This window comes from Phascolarctos cinereus, unplaced genomic scaffold (genome assembly GCF_003287225.1).
Source record: "Phascolarctos cinereus isolate Bilbo 61053 unplaced genomic scaffold, phaCin_HiC Scaffold_1;HRSCAF=81, whole genome shotgun sequence".
Taxonomy (NCBI): domain Eukaryota; kingdom Metazoa; phylum Chordata; class Mammalia; order Diprotodontia; family Phascolarctidae; genus Phascolarctos; species Phascolarctos cinereus.
This window is the reverse complement of record NW_027555514.1, coordinates 104546327-104566997: the sequence shown is the minus strand read 5'-3', so window position 1 is coordinate 104566997 and position 20671 is coordinate 104546327. Positions and strand designations below refer to the sequence as shown.

The 20671-nt window shown below is 38.1% G+C and overlaps 1 protein-coding gene across 6 annotated transcripts in view; it reads left to right on the top strand.

The window, feature by feature from the left end:
- IFT56 (intraflagellar transport 56) overlaps positions 1 to 20671 on the top strand; it is a 77363-nt gene that overhangs the window by 23363 nt on the left and 33329 nt on the right. For all 6 annotated transcript variants that reach the window (XR_002326715.1, XM_020998075.2, XM_020998076.2 and 3 more), the window contains 4 exons: positions 5128 to 5273; positions 5937 to 6108; positions 16254 to 16328; positions 20188 to 20290. Coding sequence is in view for 5 of the 6 variants with exons in the window: in XM_020998075.2 (XP_020853734.1) it covers positions 5128 to 5273; positions 5937 to 6108; positions 16254 to 16328; positions 20188 to 20290 (496 nt within the window). In the remaining variant the exon portion in view is untranslated. The remainder of the gene's footprint in view (positions 1 to 5127; positions 5274 to 5936; positions 6109 to 16253; positions 16329 to 20187; positions 20291 to 20671) is intronic.

Below are 20671 nucleotides of genomic sequence, written 5' to 3'. Positions count from 1 at the left end.
ACCCTAATACTGACAAAGGTCTCATGAGTTATAAATATCATCTTTCCATGCAGGAATGTAAACAGTTCAATCTTAATAAGTCTCTTATGATTTCTCTTTCCTGTTTACCTCTTCATGTTCCACTTGAGTCCTGTATTTGAAAGTCAAATTTTCTAGTTCAGCTCTGGTCTTTTCATCAGGAATGCTTGAAAGTCCTCTATTTCACTGAATGACCATTTTTTCCCCTGAAGGATTATACTCAGTTTTGCTGGATAGGTGATTCTTGGTTGTAATCCTATCTCCTTTGCCCTCCAGAATATTATATTCCATGCCCTGCAGTCCTTTAATGTAGAAGCTGCTAAATCTTGTGTTATCCTGATTGTGTTTCCACAGTACTTGAATTGTTTCCTTCTGGCAGCTTGTAATATTTTCTCCTTGACCTGGGAACTCTGGAATTTGGCTACAATATTCCTAGGAGTTTTCCTTTGGGGATCTCTTTCAGGAGGAGATCTGTGGATTCTTTCAATTTCTATTTTGCCCTCTGGTTCTACTATATCAGGGCAGTTTTCCTTGATAATTTCTTGAAAGATGATGTCTAGGCTCTTTTTTTGATCATGGCTTTCAGTAGTCCAATAATTTTAAATTCTTCTCCTGGATCTATTTTCCAGGTCAGCTGTTTTTCCAATGAGATATTTCACATTGTTTTCTAATTTTTCATTCTTTTGGATTTGTTCTACTGTGTTGTGATTTCTCATAAAGTCACTATCTTCCAATTGCTCTATTCTAATTTTTAAGGAAGTATTTTCTTCAGTAATCTTTTGGACTTCCTTTTCCATTTGGCCAATTTTTCTTTTTAGGGCATTCTTCTCCTCATTGGCTTTTTGGACCTCTTTTGCCATTTGGGTTAGGCTACTTTTTAAGGTGTTATTTTCTTCAGTATTTTTTTGGGTCTCCTTTAGCAAGCTGTTGACTTGTTTTTCATGATTTTCTTGCATCACTCTCATTTCTCTTCCCAGTTTTTCCTCTACTTCCCTTACTTGCTTCTCAAAATCCCTTTTGAGCTCTTCCAAGGCCTGGGACTGATTCATATTTTTCTTGGAGGCTTTGGATGTAGGAGCTTTGACTTTGTTGTCTTCTTCTGGTTGTATATTTTGATCTTCTTTTTCACCAAAGTAAGATTATATAGTCTGACTCTTTTTGCGCTGCTTGCTCATGATCCCAGCCAATTACTTGAGTTTTAAACTCTTTGTTAAGGTAAGAGTCTGCTTCCAATGTGGAGAATGTATTGTCCCAAGCTTCAGGGGTTTGTGTAGCTGTTTTCAGAGATACTTGCAGGGACCTGTAAATTTTCAGTTCTTCCAAGGTGGTATGATAAGGGGCGAGGTGTTTACTCCTTTCCTGGCCTGTGAGCACAAGTATTCCTTTCTGTCCTGTAACTGTGAGGAAGGGTTCCTCTCCACAGCCACTCCAAGCTCCACCACGCCAGCGCTCCTCCTCACCCCAGCACTGCCGCCCAGAACTGTGACCCAGATCCAAACATGGGCAAAGCAAGAGATTCCTGCCTCAGCACTGGCAAAGAGATCCCTGCAATTCCTCTCTGATCAGCCACTGAACTCCCCCTCAGTCTGTGGGCCAGAAGCTCGGGAAGCAGCTGCCCCCCCAGGGCCACGCTCTTGGGGAATGGAGCTGAAATCCTACCTTCCTGTCTCAGCACCGACAGAAACAGACTTTTCCCACTGACCTTCTAAGTTGTCTTTGGCATTCATGGATTGAGGAGTCTGGAAACCTCCACAGCTGCCCAAGATTCAGTCCTCTGAGGCCTGCTTCAGGTTTGCTGCAGCCTGCACGCCCACACCGCACTGCGCTGAGCTCCCGGCCCGGCGTGATAACACCTTTCGGATCAATCATCCAAGTTGTCTTGGGCTGGAAATTTGTTTCACTCTGTCTTTTTGTGGGTTCTTCTGCTTTAGAATTTGTTTAGAGCCATTTTTTATGAGTGTTTGGAGGGGTTTGGAGGAGAGCTCAAGCAAGTCACTGTTTTTACTCCACCATCTTGGCTCCGCCTGAAATAATTCTTGTTAAATGTTCAAATTCCACCTCTGAAGCTTGCTATTACTTAATCAGCCAGATAAGTATTTTTTAAAAATTAATATTAAGTGCCTTCTATGGGTCAGGCATTGTATTAGTGCTGGAGATATAAATACAAAAAATGTAACAGTACCTATCTTCAAGTATATTATGGTCTATTGAGGAAGACAATATGTGCATATACGAGTATATACAAAATAAGTAGAAACTAAATACAAGGTAGTTGGAGAGGGAGAGCCCTAGCAGTTGAGGAAGCCAGGAAAGGCTTTGTTTAGAAGATGGTGTTTAAGTTGTATCTTGAAAGAAGTGAGGGATTCACTGAGGGAGAGGTGAGGAGAGAGTGCATTCTAGGCATGAGAAGCGGCCTGTGTAAAGAAGGGAGATGAAGAGCTATATGTGAGGAGCAGCTAGGAGGACAGTATGACTGAGTTGTAGCAGGCAAGATGGTAAGCAGTGTAGATAGATAAGGCTAGCATGAGAGTTTAGAGTCAGGTTATGAAGGGCTCTCAAAGCCAGAGGAGTTCTCCTTTATTTATAAGGAGTCATGGGAGTTTATTTAATGACATGGTTAGATCTCAGCTTAAGGAAAATTACTTTGGCAGCTCTCTGGAGGGTAGATTTGGTGAGGAAGAGGTTAAGGCAGGGATACTAGTTAGGCCTCTTCAGTAGTTTAGAAGAGTGATGAGCCCCTGAACTAGGTTGGTTGCTCTGTGAGTAGAGAGAAGGGGCTGGCAAGGAGAGATGTTGTAGAGGTAGAAATAGCAAGATTTGTCAACCAGTTGAGTTTAGAAGTAAGAAGTAAGGACAATACTGAGATTATGAGCTGAAGAGAAAGGAAGAATAGAGGTACTTTCAACAGAAAAAGGGAAGTTTGGTTCAAATTGTCTCCTGGAAATCCAATTTGAAATGTTCAATAGGCAGTCCATGAAAGAGACTCTGAGTGTTGTGGTGTAGTGGATAAGGCACTGGCCTCTTGGAGTTATAAAAACCTAGGTTCAAATCCCACCTCAAGCACTTACTAGTTATGTGATCCTCAGGAAAATCCCTTAATTTCTCTGTGCCTCATTTCCTCTTTTTCATAATGAAGGGATAGAACTGGATGGCCTTTAAGGTCCTTCCAGCTCTAAACCTGTGATCCTGTGAGATTGAAGCTCAAGGGAAAGAAATGAGCCAGATTTATAGACAGGTGAGTTTTCTGAATAATCATGGGCAAGACACTGGACCTCTGGGAGAAATTCTCCTCTGTGAAATAGAGCAGTTGGCTGAGATGATAACCTTTGAGTTTCCTTTGAATCCTGAATCTTATGAGCCTCTGTAGGAACTCCACATCAATCCCTTTTGCCTCTAGGATAAAATACAAATTCCTTAGCTTGGTATTTAAATTCCTTCACAGTCTGGCTTCAGCTTACCTTTTTAGGCTTATTGTACATTATTTCCTTTTACATTCTGCCAAGTTGGCCTCCTTGCTGTTCCCCAAATTCAGTATTTTGTCTCCTGTCCTCATGCCTTTGCTCACACTGCCCCTAGTGGTTAGAATGCACTCTTCCCACACCTCCACTTCTTGAAATCTCTGGCTTCCTTCATGAACCTGCTCATGGGCTGCCTCCTACCTAGCCTTTGGAATTCCTCTCCTGATTCCCCTCGTTGTTAGTGCTCTTCAAAAAACCAGTGTGCATGTATATGTAGATGCATATATCATATATAATATACCTACACATACATTTGTGTGCTTATGTGTATATGTACACAAATATGTGTGTATGCATACACACATATACATATACACACACACCTATCTATCTCTGTCTGCTTGTATGTATTATGGGTTAAACAGAATGAAAACTGTAGAACATGGCCTGCTTTTCCTTTCCTTTTTATTCCTAGTGCTTCCTACAGTGCCTGTACCCAGTAGGCATTTAATAAATTCTTGTTGGTTTAGATTGGATTGGATAGTAAGTATGGAGCAGGAGCTTGAACCCATAGCTCTTTAGCCAAGTCCACTCAGTTTTCACCTCATTTACTCTAATGAACTTTCTCTCATTTGAGTCTTTCTAGTATAGTGGTTATCATCTCAGGTGTTATCTACACTTTTCTCTCTTACTGTACTTAATGTTCAAGGAAACCTCCTAACAGTTGCTTTGTACTCCAGATATGAGAGAATAAGTGTTTTTGCTAGACCATAGAAAGTAGCACTATTTTTGCTGTTCCTAAACAAAAGACAAGTCTTCTTTCCAGTGGCCAACTGAAAGAGTAGATGCACATAGTCCTCTGCTTTAATCCTTAGGCAGCCTGTAGCCCCCCCACCAGTTAGGAGAGAATGCTAGGGAGAACATGAAAATGGCACAAAAGGGAGCAATGAAAGAGAACAGTACAATGTTGGGGGAAGTGTCACCCTCGACTAAGTGTTGCATCGAACGGAGGAGTGTGCAATCAAGAGACTTGGGCCAAGCAGGTCAGTGAAAGACTGAGCCATTTATTATTCTGAGGGTCCAGGTTATATAGTGAAAGCTAACAATCATCCCCGAGGCATTCCCATGATTCTTCTGTGACTAATCCCAGCCCTTATGCTCATAGTCCTTAATTGTTCACACCTGCTTGCCATCAAGGTTCAAGGGGCAGAGTGTTCTAACACCTCCCAGGCACAGGAAATTGGTGAGCGAAGTATTCTGAATAATTCAGCCCTTATGGGTAGGAAAAGGAAAGAGTCAAGCTCTAACCTAAATTCCTTATCCCATATTAGACTCTTCAGCTCTGGCCCTCAACAGGTAAGGACAGAAGGATTAATAGACATATATTTTGTTCTCACTTTATAGACTTGCATTTGCAAAGCTCATTCTCCAGAGGCTTTTCTTTTTTCCTTTTTTTCTGTAATGAAAGACAGAGAAGGAAGAGACAGAAAAAAAAATGAGGAAGGTAGAGAAGAAGATGGAAACACAAATGCAGGAGAGTGAGAGGAATAAGTGAAACTCTACCCATATGATAGTTGACTGTAATTGATTATTAATTTGGTATTGTTAACAGTTGAATCTTACAAGTCTCCTCTATCATATTGTATCTTAGTTCAATGATGAGAAGAAATTGATGAATTTTCACCAGAATCTTCAGGATATTACCGAAGATCAGCTCAGTTTGGCATCGATTCACTATATGCGCTCTCACTACCAAGAAGCTATTGATATCTACAAGCGAATACTGCTGGATAACCGGTTTGTGCCCTACCTCTTCATCCTATTAGTTTTGAAACCAAAGTGCCTAATGAATATGGTTCTCCCACCTTTTTTATCTTCCCAGGTAGGTTTGGTAGTTATTGCATGATTATCTTGATATGGTAAAACTCTAGATGTTAAATTTAGGTCTTTGGACCATAGTGTCTGAAATTCAAGCTTGTCCCATCTTCACTCATCCCACCCTGTTAGGTGTCATCTCCTGGCTTCTTAATATTGAAATATAAATATATTGTGTTGTAAAACAATTCTGCATTCCTCATTGTACCTCCTTCAGCTCATGAAAGATGCACAAAATGCCTTTTGACTTAAAATTGCTGTAGTGATCTCTTCTTTTTGGCTGAACTTGTGATTTAATAATTAGGTAAGAGTCTCTGGTGTGGAGCTCAGCACTATGTTTGTAATTTATAGAGTCTTTATAATTGTTTAGGGCACTGAGAGATTAAATGATCACGAAGCTAGTAGCATATTTCAGAGGCAGCACTTGCACCCAGATCTTCCTGACTTAAAGGCCAGCCCTCTCTGCTTTACCTTGTTGCCTTGGTTTTATTCCCTAGGGCCATAAAAATGATCCTGACGCTCTAACCCTATTTCTGTGTAGTATTAGAATGTTGTATCCATGCTCTTACCTCTCTTATTTCTCAGGGAATATCTTGCTCTCAACGTTTATGTGGCTCTTTGTTACTATAAATTGGATTATTATGATGTGTCTCAAGAAGTGCTGGCTGTTTACCTTCAGCAAATTCCTGATAGCACCATTGCTCTCAACCTCAAGGCCTGTAACCATTTCCGTCTTTACAACGGCAAAGCAGCTGAGGTACTTCTAGAAACTTGCTTTTAACTTCATTCTTATTGAAAGTACTCTGCAAACATTTCTCAGTTGTTTAAGAACTTCTTTATAAAGGACATGTTCATGATTAATGACATGTAGTTTTATCATTATCACAGTTGTACTACACCAAAATGTAGTAATGTGTCTGTGTGTCAGAGCTCCTGAAGGGAACTTTCATTCATGTATTTTTACATGTGCTTAGCAGACTGTGGGTTGTTAAAATGTATTTGAGTGTTTTTTTTTTCAGGACAAATAATAATACCTTGCATTTGTATAGCACTGTATATTTTCAGATTCCATTTAACAAATATTTATTAAGCACCTACTGTTCAAGACATGGTACTAGGTCTTGAGGATATAATGATGAAAAAAAGTCCCAGTCTCTGCCCTTAAAGGTTTAGCAACCACTCACATTGACTGAGCACTTTAAAGTTTAGGTATTTCAAGTCTTACTATCCCCATTTTACAGATGAGGAACCTGAGGTGAAGAGAGGTTCAGTGACTTGTAGGGTCACACAAGCAGTAAGTCTTGGAGCTGGGATTCAATGCTGGGTCTCTCCAAGTGCTCCTTCCACTACACCTCACTGCATAGACAGTCGACCAAGACAGATCTAACGTGCACTTAAGTATGATACAAGTTGGCATGGGGAGGGGCAAGCAGCAAATAAGACAAAATACTCCAAAGAAATTTGAGGGATGAAAAAATGCGTTCATCTGAGAGCCTTAGAAAAGAGCGGTTACTAAGCTGAGTCCTGAAAGAGGAAAAAAGATGTCAACAGGCTAAGATGAGGAGAATGGTATATTACAGGCATGGAAAACATCCTCTGCAGGCATTCAGTTCAGCTGAACAAGCATTTATTCAGCAGCCTACTATGTGCACAGCATGAGGGAAACAAACACACTATGAAGAATGGCCTCTGGCTTCAAGGAGCTTATATTCCACTGGGGTGGGAGATGGTGTGTGTGTGTGTGTGTGTGTGTGTGTGTGTGTGTGTGTGTGTTTGTGTGTGTGTGCGTACACGTGTGTGTGCATGCGTGCGTGCACCGGCACCCTTGTGTGTATGTGTAGCTACTGCATAAGTAAATACAGGTGATTTTAGGAGGGAGGGAACACCAACACTAAGGGAATCAATGTCAGTCCTCCCATGGGAGGTGGCACCGTGGATGAGCCACGAAGGATGCTAGCCATTCTCAGAGCTGGAGGGGAAGATGGGACGTGGGCTACAAGCTTTACAAAGACATGGAAGCAGAGGGTGAAGTACATAACGGCAGAATGAGATCAGGGAGCAGTTTGTAGTTGGCTGCGATGCAGTGTTTGTATTTATTAACTCCACGAGGAGAGGATTGAGGTTGACAGCTAAGTTTATAGGTCTTTTGACCTTGGGCATTGAAGTCCAGTCTACTCTTGCCAGTTTTGCACTGCCAGAGCCTTCTTCCCTTGCCTTTTCTTGAATAAGATCAGTGCTTTTTACCTGTTGGGGTGTGGAGTGACTGTATCACTGCTTCAAGGGGACAGGGTAGAGAGACCACCAGACCTGGAGCCTAAGACACAAGCCTGCCAATTTGTTTGTACAGGTTACTTGACCTGTGGGAAGGCTGGGGGTAGTTAGGGTGAATAGAAGCTTTAAGGAGTTCAGCCATCTTCTATTATTTTAAAAGGCTTTATTTAACTTATGTGGAGGTGTTTGTCTTCTTTTGTTGCCATAGTTTTATTATTATTTATGATGTATTTCTTCTTGATTTGAGGTTGCTAGAGTTGGAAAGTTCTGTTGAAAACAACACATATCACCATCTTGCTGATCATATAACACCTTAAGTGAATATAGAGAAAAGAGAATGCAGAGCTTTAGGGATGTTCTCAGTATGTCCAAATCTATCAAAACTAACAGGTCTGACATTCATAAATTTTCCATAAAAAGAAAATTACACATTATTTACATTTTGATAGTTATTTTCCCACCATCAAACAAACTATTACCACAAACTTTGCTTACCAATTTCTTATAATCATAATATAGTGTAGCAAGGGTAGGGGTTGTATGGTGAACAGGGTTGTTCAGCCACACCTATCTCACCCACCCCCTCCCATCCCCACCTCCCTTACCCACTGACACACTGCCTAGATTGGTGTCCTGGCATAAAAGCTCCTTCCCTGCTCTGAAAAATCTTCTTAAAGGATGTGTAATTATTGCTCTCCTTTTTAATTCAGAGCCCCCAACAGAGACAGTGCTCTGGCAATACATTGCAGTGTTTAATCTTTTATTTTTCTTCTTTAGTGATTCATCCTCCCTTGTCCCCATTGCTTCCTCCCAACCACTTTTCCAATAAGTACACCTAGACTGGGTAAGTCTGTACTTAATATTGTTTGCAAAGACAAAGTAAATGTTTAAAGGAAGAAAGGTAAAAAGACTTTCCTCATACCCAGAGGGTTTTCATGAAGAAACCCAAGGGAATAAATTTATTTAGTACCTGCTATGTGCTAGGCACTGTGCTAAGTGCTTTACAATTATTATCTGATTTATTATTATTAATATTACTATTATCATTAGTAATTCTTATATAATTATTTGTTATAAATAATATCAATATTATTATTATTATTTGATCCTCACAACTCTGGGAGGTAGGTGCTATTATTATCCCTATTTTATGGATGAGGAAACTGAGGCAAACAGAGGTTAAGTGATGTGCCCAGGGTCACACAGCTAGTAAGAGTGAAGATGGATTTGAACTCACTCCTGACTCTAGGGCCAGAGCTCTATCTATTGTGCCACTTAGCTGCCCAAGAAAAAAATACAGAAATACTATCTAGGAATTCTGTAATGGAAGGAGGAAAAGTGGGGGAGTAGGTTAAGTGGGTTCACTGCCTTAGCCTGTCCTAACATTCTTTATACTAAGGTAGCTTGACTCCCAGAAACTTGGTCTGCTAGGTCTTCTGGCAACTGTACTTCCACTGTGGCAGCTTCACATGACTTCTCTTGGTCTTGCCTTATCTATAGAATCTTCTTTATGTCTGTGTGAGTAGTTGGGTTGCTCATCCAGTCTGATGCCTGCCTGGCTCTCTCTCAAACTGACCTCCCTGAGTGGCTGCAGTCTCTACTGCCTCTCTTTTCAGGCTCAGCTGCAATCTTCAGCTGGAGTATTTTGGTGTTGTTTCAGAAAGATCAGGGACCTTTACCTTAGTACTAGCAGAAGTTCCCCCAGTTCAACTCTCTTAGGGACTCACCTCTGGGTCCTGCCACCTCGCAGATAGAAGGTGGGAGAGCAGGTCATCCTTTAGGACAACTCTTTCTGTAAAAGGGCTGGATCCCCACTGTGAGAGCCCTCATTCATCCTAATTTGTGGTGACTGTCCAGTACATTTCCCAAATCTGCTTTTCTGCATGTTAGGTCACAACCAAGCAGTGACTTTTTACCAAGTTATCTCTAGAAGACAGCTCTGGAGTTCAGGGTTCTTCAGTTAAAAAAGAAAAAACAACACAAAAAAAATTCTTAGGCTTTCCTAATGGTCCATGCAAGTAACTGAGAAAATATACAGAGAAAAATCTATGCCATGTGGGTAGCTTAATGGTTTTTTTTTTTGCATTTTCATATGAAAATAATTACTCAAAGCATCATGTCCTTTACCAAGTGCAAGTCAGCTGAACAAAGTTTTATATGCTCTACAAGGTCCAAACTGATGCACTAGATTTTGAAAGGGGCATGTATCCTTTACAAGGTACAAATGCATTGTGAGTGTGAGGCACCCTTAAAATAGTCAGATTTCAATTGTTTCCCCTTTACCTGTTTCACCTTAGAGAAGGTGTTATAGAGGCAGAGGAATATAAGAAAAACCACAACATAGTGAGGCTGAGGGTGAAGAGTTTCAAGCAGTAAATGGTTAATGAAGTTAAGAGAGATGAGTATTGAAAAAAGGCCGTTGGAGAGGCAAGCCAAGATGGCAGAGTACAGGCATCAAACCAAAAACCTACCAAATATTCCCCTCCAAAGAGCTTTAAAATAATTTCACATTCATAAATTAATCAAAATCAAATTTTGGAGCAGCAAAGCCAACAAAAGGTCAGAGTGAGACATTTTTTCAACCTACGACAACTTAAGAGTTTGGCAGGAGAGGTCTGTAACCCTGGGTTGGGAGCTGACCTGAAGCATGGCAGAAGCACCAGCGGTGGATATTGGAGGTGGTTGCGATGGCCACGGCAAGCAGCAGCAACTTTGGGAGCTCTCAACTTGAAGACAGTAAGGGAGTTGGACAACTGCTCAGAAAGAGATTATAGGTAGGACCCTTTGCTGGCAGTGGGTGTAGCTGGTACTGATCAGCAGCTCTATTGCCCATACACAGTTCTAGGTTGCAGTTCCAGGGTGGAGAGGAGTGCTTGTGATCAGTCTTAAGGGAGCAGGGGCCTTGGTCACAGTTCCAGGGCCAAGAGGAGCCTTACAACTTGTGGCTGCAGGGAAGAAGGGATCTTTCCTGGGTGAAGACCAGAATGCAGTCCAGGGTACAGTGACTACAAGTAGCCCTGGATCACACCACCTTGGAAGGACCAAAAACTTGTAGATCCTCCAGAACTAGCTCTGAAAACAGCCGCATGGCAAGCCTGAAGATTGGAATAATGCCTTCCCACCCCCAGGTGAGCAGATCCCAACTTTAAAATAAAGTTCAAAGTCAAGAAATAGGCTGTTAAAATGAGGAAACAAACAAACAAACAAAAAGCAAACAACAACAAAAAGAATTTGATCATAAAAAGCTACTACAGTGACAGGGAAGACCAAGACAAAAGCTCAGCAGAAAACAACTATAAACAAAGCCTCAAAGAAAAATGTTCATGGGACCCAAGTCCAACAAGAATTCCTGGAAGTATTAAAGAACAGAATGATAGAGGGAAAATTGGAAAAAGAAATAAGAGTGATGCAAAAAAATTATGAAAAGAGAATTAACAACTTTGTAAAAGAGGCACTAAAAAAATACTGGAGAAAATAACTTTTTAAAAAGCAAAATTGGCCAAATGGAAAAAGAGATAAAAAAGCTCACTGAATAAAATAATGCCTTAAAAGTTAGAATTTAGGGGCAGCTAGGTGGCGCAGTAGATAGAGCACTGGCCCTGGAGTCAGGAGGACCTGAGTTCAAATCTGGCCTCAGACACATAACACTAGCTGTGTGACCCTGAGCAAGTCATTTAACTCCAATTGCCTTACCAAAAAAAAAAAAAGTTAGAATTTAGCAAGTGGAAGCCAATGACTCCATGAGACTTCAAGAAACAATAAAACAAAGTCAAAAGAATGAAAAAATGGAAGAAAATGTGAACTATCTCATCAGAAAAACAACTAACTTGGAAAATAGATTGAAGGGAGATAATTTAAAAATTATTGGACTAGTAATTGGAAAAAATAAAATACTATTTATCAATTAAAAAAAGAATTATTGGACTACCTGAAAGCCATAATAATAAAAGAACCAGCCTAGATATTATATTTCAAAAATTATCAAGGAAAATTGCCCCAATATCCTAGAATCAGAGAATAAAATAGAAATTCAAAGAATCCACCCATCACCTCCTGAAAGAGATCCTGAAATGAGGACTCCCATGAGTATTATAGCCAAATTCCAGGTCTAGGAGAAAATATTACAAGCAGCCAGAAAGAAATAATTCAAACATCGTAGAGCCACAGACAGGATCACTGCTACAAAATTTAATGGCTTCCACATTAAAGGAATGGAGGGCTTGGAATATGATATTCCAGGAGGCAAAGGAGCTAAGATCACAATGAAGAATAACCTACCCAGCAAAAATGAGTATAATCCTTCAGGGGGAAAAATGGATATTTAATGAAATAGAGGACTTTCAAGCATTCTTGTTGAAAAGATCGGAACTCAATAGAAAATTTGACTTTCAAAGGTAAGATTAGTGAAAAGGATTAAAAGATAAACATGAAAGAGAAATAGGAAGTGACTCAGATTAAACTGTTTGTATTCCTATGTGGGAAGATGATACACGTAACTCCTAAGAACTTCATCATTATTAGGGTAGTTATAAGGAGTCTACATAGACAAAGGGTATGAGTGTGAGTTGATTATGTTGGGATGATTTCCAAAAATTTTCCCCAAAAAATGAAGGGGTGAGAAACAGAGATGCTCTGGGAGAACGGGGAAGGGAGAGGTAGAATGGAGAAATTTTTCTCATATGAAAGAGGTAGGTAAGTAAGAGCTTTTGTAGTGGTGGGGGGAATAGTGGGCAACTTGAACCTTATTTTTATCAGAATTGGTTCAAAGAGGGAAGAATAAACAAACACACACACACACACTAAGTTGAGTATAGAAATCGATCTCATTTAATAGGGAAATAAGAGGGGAAGGAGATTAAAAATGTGGGATGGGAAATGATAAAAGAGAGAGTGGATTAAGGGATGCAGTGGTCAGAAGCAAAACAAAATTTTGGGGAGGGACTGGATAAAAACAGAGAAAATGGTAAACAGAAGTAAATAAAATGGTGGCAAATACACAGTAGTCATTACTGTGAATGTGAATGGGATGATCTCACCTATAAAATGGAAGCAGATAGTAGAATGAATTAGAAACAATATGTTCTTTACAAAAGACATACTTGAAATAGAAAGACATACAGTTAAAATAAAGGGCTGAAGCTGAAGTTTAAAAAAACAGGAGTAGTAATCATGATCTCAGACAAAGCAAAAATAAAGCTAATTAAAAAGATAATCAGGGAAACTACATTTTTCTAAAAGGTACCATAGATATTGGAATAATATAAAAAATATTATTGCAGATTTCTCTGATAAAGGCCTCATTTCTCCAATATGCAGGGAGTGGAGTCAAATTTATCAAAAAGCCATTCCCCAAATGACAATTGGCCAAAGGATTTCAGTCAGTTTTCAGAAGAAGAAATCAAAGATATTTATAGTCATATGAACAAATGCTCTAAATCACCATTGATTAAAGAAAGGCAAATTTTTTTTAACTATACATTCATTATTTATTAATGGATTACATTTTTTATTTTTAGCAGATTCCTTTTTTATTTCTAAATTAATCTGAAGAAATGTTTTGGGAACCTGAGGAATCCTTAAAGCAAACAAAATTCTTTCTTTTTTTTCCCCTGTTTGCCATTTAAAAAAATTTTTTTTAAATTTTATTAATTTATTTTTATTTATCAATAATCACTTCCATAAAAATTTTTCTCCCCCTTCCTCCCCACCACCCTCCCCGAGACGGTACACAATCTGATATAGGCTATACATTTACATTCCTGTTAAACATATTTTCACATTAGTGATGTTGTAAGTAAAAATTAAAACCAATAGGAGGAACCATCAGAAAGAGGAAACAAAACTCAACAGAAGAGAAAAAAATAGCGATTCAACTTTCACAGTTCTTTCTTTGGATGTGGATAGCATTTTCCATCACGAGGCCTCTAGAGATGTCTTAGATCCTTGCATTGCTGGGAAGGGTTAAGTTTATCAATATTAGTCATCGCACAACATGGCTGTTATTGTGTACAACGTTCTCTTGGTTCTGCTCATTTCACTCAGCATCAGACCATACAAGTCTTTCCAGGTTTTTCTGAAGTCAGCCTGTTTATCATTTCTTATATCACAATAGTATTTCATTACATTCATATACCACAGCTTGCTCAGCCATTCCCCAGTGGATGGGCATCCTCTCCATTTCCAATTCTTTGCCACCACAAAAAGAGCTGCTATGAATATTTTTGTACATGTGGGTCCTTTTCCCATTTGTATGATCTCTTTCGGATATAGCCCTAGAAGTGCTATTGCTGGGTCAAAGGGTATGCACATTTTTATAGCCCTTTGGGCGTAGTTCCAAATTGTTCTCTAAAATGGTTGAATCATTTCATAACTCCACCAACAATGCATTAGTGTTCCAATTTTCCCACATCCTCTCCAACATTTACCATTTTCCTGTTTTGTCATGTTGGCCAATTTGGTAGGTGTGATGTGGTACCTCAGAGTTGTTTTGATTTGCATTTCTTTAATCAATAATGATTTAGAGCATTTTTTCATATGACTATAGATGGCTTTAATTTCTTCATCTGAGAACTGTCTGTTCATATCCTTTGACCATTTATCAATTGGGGAATGGCTTATATTCTTATAAATTTGACTTAATTCTCTATATACTTTAGAAATGAGGCCCTTATCAGAGAGACTGGTTGTAAAAATTCTTTCCTAATTTTCTACCTTCCTTCTAATTTTAGTTGCATTGGTTTTGTTTGTGCAAAAACTTTTCAATTTAATGTAATCAGAATTATCCATTTTGCTTTTCATAATGTTCTCTATCTCATGTTTGGTCATGAATTCTTCTGTTCTCCATAGATCTGATAGGTAAACTATTCCTTGCTCTCCCAGTTGAGAAAGGCAAATTAAAACAACTCTCAGGTACCCACCTCCCACCAATCAGATATGACAAATGCTGGAGGGCATGAAGAAAAATAAGTAAACTAATAAATTATTGGTGGACTTGTGAAGTGGTCCAGCCATTCTCTAGAACAACTCAGAACCATGCCCAAGGAGCTATAAAACTGTGCATACCTTTTGACCCGGTAATACCACTGCTAGAGGAGTTGTCCATCAATCAGAGAATAGCTGAACAAGTCGTGGCATATGACTATGATGGAGTACTATTTTGCTATGAGAAATGATGAGGGGGGAAGATCTATATGAACTGATGCAAAGTGAAGTAAGTAGAACTAGGAGATCATTACATAGTAACAGCAATGTTTTAATGATAATCGTGAAAGATTTGGCTACTCTGATCAATACAGCGATCTAAGACAATTTCAGATGACTCACGATGAAAAAAGGCTGTCCATTTCCAGAGAAAGAACTGATGAATTTTTAGTGCAAATTGGAATGTAATTTTCTCACTTTCTTTTTTGAGATATGGCTAATATGGAAATGATTTTTGCATGATTTCATATATAATTAATATAATTTTACTTGTTTTCTCAGTGGGTGGGGGAGGGGTTATAGGGAGGGAGAGGATTTGGAACTCAAAATTTTAAAAGAATATTAAATAATTTAAAAGAATATTGAAATTAAAAATTATACTTTTTTAAAAAGATGATTAAATAAAAAGTCTTCATAAGTGATTTTGCAACCTATTTTTTTAAGCCATTGGATTTTATGATTAGGAGTTTATTGGTTAACTTCAAGCAGTTTCAGTAAAATTGTAGGGGGGAGAAGCCAGATCACAAGATAGTAAGAAACAAGTGATGAGAAAGCAGAGGCATAAAGATAGATTACTCTTTTCAAAAAGTTTGGCATTGAAATGAAGGAGAGAATGAAGATGAAGCTAGAGGCTAGACTCTGGTAGACCAGAGTCTCAGAAGGGACAGTATCAAGGTAATAGGTGTAAAGGTTAGCTTTGGTAAGAAGGAAGGATACTTCTCTGAAACAGGTGAGGAGCGAATACATGAATCAGTGGAATTAAATAAAGTAAACAGAGGTAGTAGAGATGTTGAAGAGGATTTGGGAGTAGCATTATAGGAAACACCTGTATTTAATGGGTAAAATTAAGAAGACAGTAGAAGTTCCCAGGGATTGGGAATAAACAAGTATGACAAAACATCATGCAAAGGATTCTAGGATACATTGTTGACATAGCTGATCATGGGGATCCAGATTGGCTAATAAGGTAGATAGAGATTGATGGACAAGAGAATAATGAATGGTTGAGGAAATGTTAGAGATTTTGACCACATTAATGGACAGGTCCAGATCTGTAATTAGATTAAGAAGTAACAAACATACCTAGTTCCAGCTCTGCCAATTGCTAAACATATAACCTGTTTTCTTATCTGTAAAATGGAGACATTAATACCACTACTACCTACTTCTGAAGGTTGTGGTGTGTATCTACACACACACACACATTCATACGTATGTGTATACATACATATATATATGTGTGTGTGTGTGTCTGTGTGTGTGTGTATATACACACACACACAGACACACCTACACACACATATATAAATAAGACAATATAAATGAAAGTACTTTATAAGGCATTATAAGGATATAATAAGATGGTGAGGAAATAAAACACTAATAGTATATTTTTATGCTTTTTTTAATTATGTCTTTTTTGAATTTTAGGCAGAACTCAAGAGCCTAATGGACAATGCCTCTTCTTCCTTTGAATTTGCAAAGGAACTTATCAAGCACAATCTGGTAAATAATGGGTTCCAATTTTGAATGAATTGGCTTCTATCCTACTGTAGTACATTCTATTCTATAAAAGGATATATGCAGAAAATTTCTTTTATTTTTCTTCAATCATTAAGAACTTATTAAGCACCTACTATGTGCTGAGCACAATTCTAAGCACTTTCAGTACAAAGACAACATTGAAACAGCCCCTCATCTCAAGGAGCTTGTATTCTGTCAGGGAAGGGTACACACCTACACACATAAATCTGTGCAGGAAATTTCACAAGCAAATAGCATTCTACTATAAGCCAAGAAACTAATAAATTTACATTGAGTAATTTGCTGTGGGGAGGGGAAATACAAAAGAAGTATTAATATATAGTTTACTTACCTTTGGAACCTCACAGTCTTACAGTGATTATGTACACATAGGAAATAATTAAATAATTTAAGGAAGAGAATAGTAGTAGATGCTAAATATAGAAAGATCAATGTATGCTGGAATAATTAAAGAAGGCTTTATCATAGAGGTAGAATTTGAAAGGTGGATGAGATTTGGAGAGGAATGAAGAGGCGTTCCAAGAAAGGAAATGGCATAATCAGAAGGGCAAAGGAAAGATTAACAATTATCTTCATGAAGGACAGTAAGCAGATTTGGTTTACTAGAAGAAAAAGTTTATATTTGGGAGGAGTGAGAAATAAAATTGTATAATGAATTGGGATTGCATTATGGTATGCCCTTTTTAAACAAGCTAAGGAATTTGTATCAATCCTATAGCAGAAGGCTATTATAGATTGTTGACTAGATAATGATATGATGTTTATTTAAGAAGGCTAATCTAATAACGTGTGAGATAAACTGGCTGCATGTGAACCTGAAAGCAGGAAACCCAGTTAAGGAGCTCTAGCAATAGTGAGGTGAAGGCTCAAACTAGTGTTCTGGCAGTATAAATAGAAAAGGACAGATACAAGAAACATTAAAACAAAATTTACATGGGGATTGGTTGTATTTGGGAGATAGAGGACCCACAAAGTTTGTAGCCTAGGGAACAGTTAGAGGGCTGCAGCTGAAACCACCATATTGAAACTGTACTCTTAAAAATGATTGGTACCTTCTTCCTGGGCCCAAGTGTCTTTTTTCAGTTCTCACGTTCTTACATATTTGATACTTTGATGGCTCCCTCTTTAGAATTGTAGAAATATAAAACTGAAGTGGAACTTAAAGATGAATCAGTTCAGCTACCTTATTTTTTAGATGAGGAAAGTGAGGCCCAGAGAAGTTAAGTGATTTGTACATCACCCATCTAGCTAGGGACAGAGCAGACAGTAGAATCCAAGTTTTATGATTTTAGACTAGACTAATGCACAATGACAAGTTTAATAACAACCAAAGATGGTAATGTAAGAGATATAGTACACACAGTTATAAATAATTAATTTCCAAATTACTTCCATAAACAGTTTAGTGCTATAAATTCAGAGGAGAATATAAGAGGTCAGTGTAGATGAGAATAATTTAGGAAGGAAGATTTTATTGGCAACTTGGGACTTGGCTGGGCTTAGAATGATGGGTAGGATTTCAGTAGGTGAAGAGGAATAGGAAGGACGTTCTGGTACAGAGAAATGGTAATACATAAATGCACAGGTAAGAAAGCACAAATCCTGAGTAGCTGTGGCTTAAGCAGTTTGGTTGGTGAGAGAAATTTTTAATATTGAGGCTAATGATAAGCCTAGAAAGGTGCATTGGGGCCAGATTGGTGAATGATATGAGATAAATTCCCAAAGTTTTGAGATAGTACTGGGAGATAGTATATGGACAACTGCAGATTAAATAACAGATTAAGAAATTTATTCTTTTAACATGTACAATTTGGTGATCCATTGCAAATTTTTGGGTGGTAGAGTGATATGTAATGAGAGCATTGCTTTAGGAAGATTAATCTGACTTAATTTTTATAATTTAGTTCAAAAGATAAAATAATAGGGACAGGGAGACCTGGCTGAGCCGGACATGAAATGAGGATCTTTTCTAAGGAGTTAAGGATAAAAATAGAAAAGAATACTTGGGAAAGATACTGGGAAGAATTAATGTTCTGTTGGGTGTAGAGGAAATGGAAGGACTTGTAGTTTTGATCTTGTGTAGCTGAGAAAATAATGGTATCATTAATTAAATTAATAAAGGAGGGGTAGTAATTTTGAGACTATGATGAATTGGAAATAAGATAGAGTTCTAGAGGAAGGTTAGAGTTGGAGATACAGGTTTGGGGATTATCCTCCTATAGATGTTAGTTTTGAAAAGCAGGAATTTTCACGTCAACACTGTGGAAGACATTATCAGAGGTCCAGAAGACATATTTCTATAGATATAATTTTTATTGACAACTCCTGTTTTAGTACAGTTATGTTTTTCTTATCGTCATTTTTTACAGCTTCTCAAAAAGTGGCAAAAACTAAGAAATGCTGGATTACTTAAAGTCTGGCAGCTTGTACCTCCATTTGAAATGAATTTAAAACTTTTAAAAGCAAACTCAACTAGTAAATTTGTAACTTTTGTCTGAACAAAACTACACTTCAAATATAAATTTTATTTTGATTGCTACTGACAAGTACTTGGTATATTCAGCAATTCAGACGTATGAACAAAAGCATAAGAAAAAGTCTTAAGTTCATTTAAACTGAAACCAACCAACATACAGGATATTTTGAAAGTAAATTCCATTATCTACTGACAACCCCACTCCAAAAAATATACATATTGATTTTAAAGTAGTAATATTTATAATAAACTAAAATTTTAGAATATAGTAGAATTGCCATTCATTTTTTTCCCCCTAAATATGTTGCAATTCAACCTAGAGATCCTCCAGAGCAGTAACCTTTAAAGCAAGCCTGCACAACTTGGCAGTAGGTAGGGGCCAAAATTAAAATAGGCTAAATTTTTCATGCCACGGATAGGTTAGGCTAGAGACAGACTGACAATGGTTGGTTGCCACAGGTCATGTGACAAGTAGGAGAATGTTCAGTGGCAATCCTACGTTTTTTTTCAGGGGCCACCTGAAATCCTTTGTTGGGCTGCAAGTGACGCGGAGGCTGTATGTTATGCAGGCCTGCTTTTTCCAGCTCAAGGTTAAAAAGCTGTGGTAGCAGAGCCTTGGTACTACAACCTAAATTTCTTTATTCACCTAGCAGGCTTTTGTTACCAAACATGTTAATTCTATGACCAAATCAAGTTTATAGTATATTTTTCTGTTCCTGAATTACTAAAGTAACTTCAGAGATGTTTTTTGTTTAATTGTTCTTTTCCCCATCCTCACATTTTTGTTTACCCCCAAAATGCCACTCTTCTTCCAAGAGCCGTACAATTTCCATATATTTTACAGTCTTAATTCTTAGAGAGGAGTGAGTCTGGGCCACAAGTAATAAATAAAGGGACTTACCATTTGACCATCTACTTCAAACCGTTTCCAACTATGGACAGATATAAGGAAGATAATTTTCTGAATTTGTTAGGTAGCAGGAAGGAATAGATGCTGTAATAAGAAAGGAAGTTGCCCTAGGGTTTTATTCTGTTTCTCATATACTTATTTAGATTAATGAGTTTCCAAGAATTTAGGTAGGGTAATCTTAAAAAATGAAACATTTAAGTTTGACAGGGCAAAAAGCTGACAAAAAAAAGAAAAAAGAGTGACAGAAGCTAAATAATACTCAGTTTAAATAATTGGTAAACTATTTCCCCATAAATCCAAGTATTCTGAAGTTATTTTAGATACCTTTTGTCCAGGAATATGTAGAAGCTTTTTCCCCCAGTCTAGCTGCCCCAGCATTCCCTCCCTCCATCCCTATACTTGCTGCCAGTTTAACCTGACTTCTTTCTCTGTAGGTTGTTTTCCGAGGCGGTGAAGGTGCTTTGCAGGTTTTGCCTCCCCTGGTTGATGTTATTCCTGAAGCTAGACTAAACTTAGTGATTTACTATCTTCGTCAGGGTAAGGAAATATGGGTCTTAATCTTGATTGAACTTGGGAGGATTTTCAGACTGTTTAATTTCTGATCCCATACTGAACTACTTCTCTAGTTTTTAAAGCCATCCCTAACATCCCGTTTTACTTAATATTATAAACTTGCTTGTAGTTATTTCTATATGACTTTTATGATAAACTGTTCATTTCAAGTAATGAACCTATGCCATTTTCCTCCAACTTAGTCCTTGGAGTAACAAGTCCTTAGCACTTGATAGCTTTGTTTAAATCCAAGTATGACTTGAATTTCTGTGTTTTGACTGGGTCTGACTTCTTTGAAGTGGGAGTTAAAGCATACTTGGAAACCTAGGTGGATATTGCTATGTCCTTCCATTTGTCCTTTTTTCT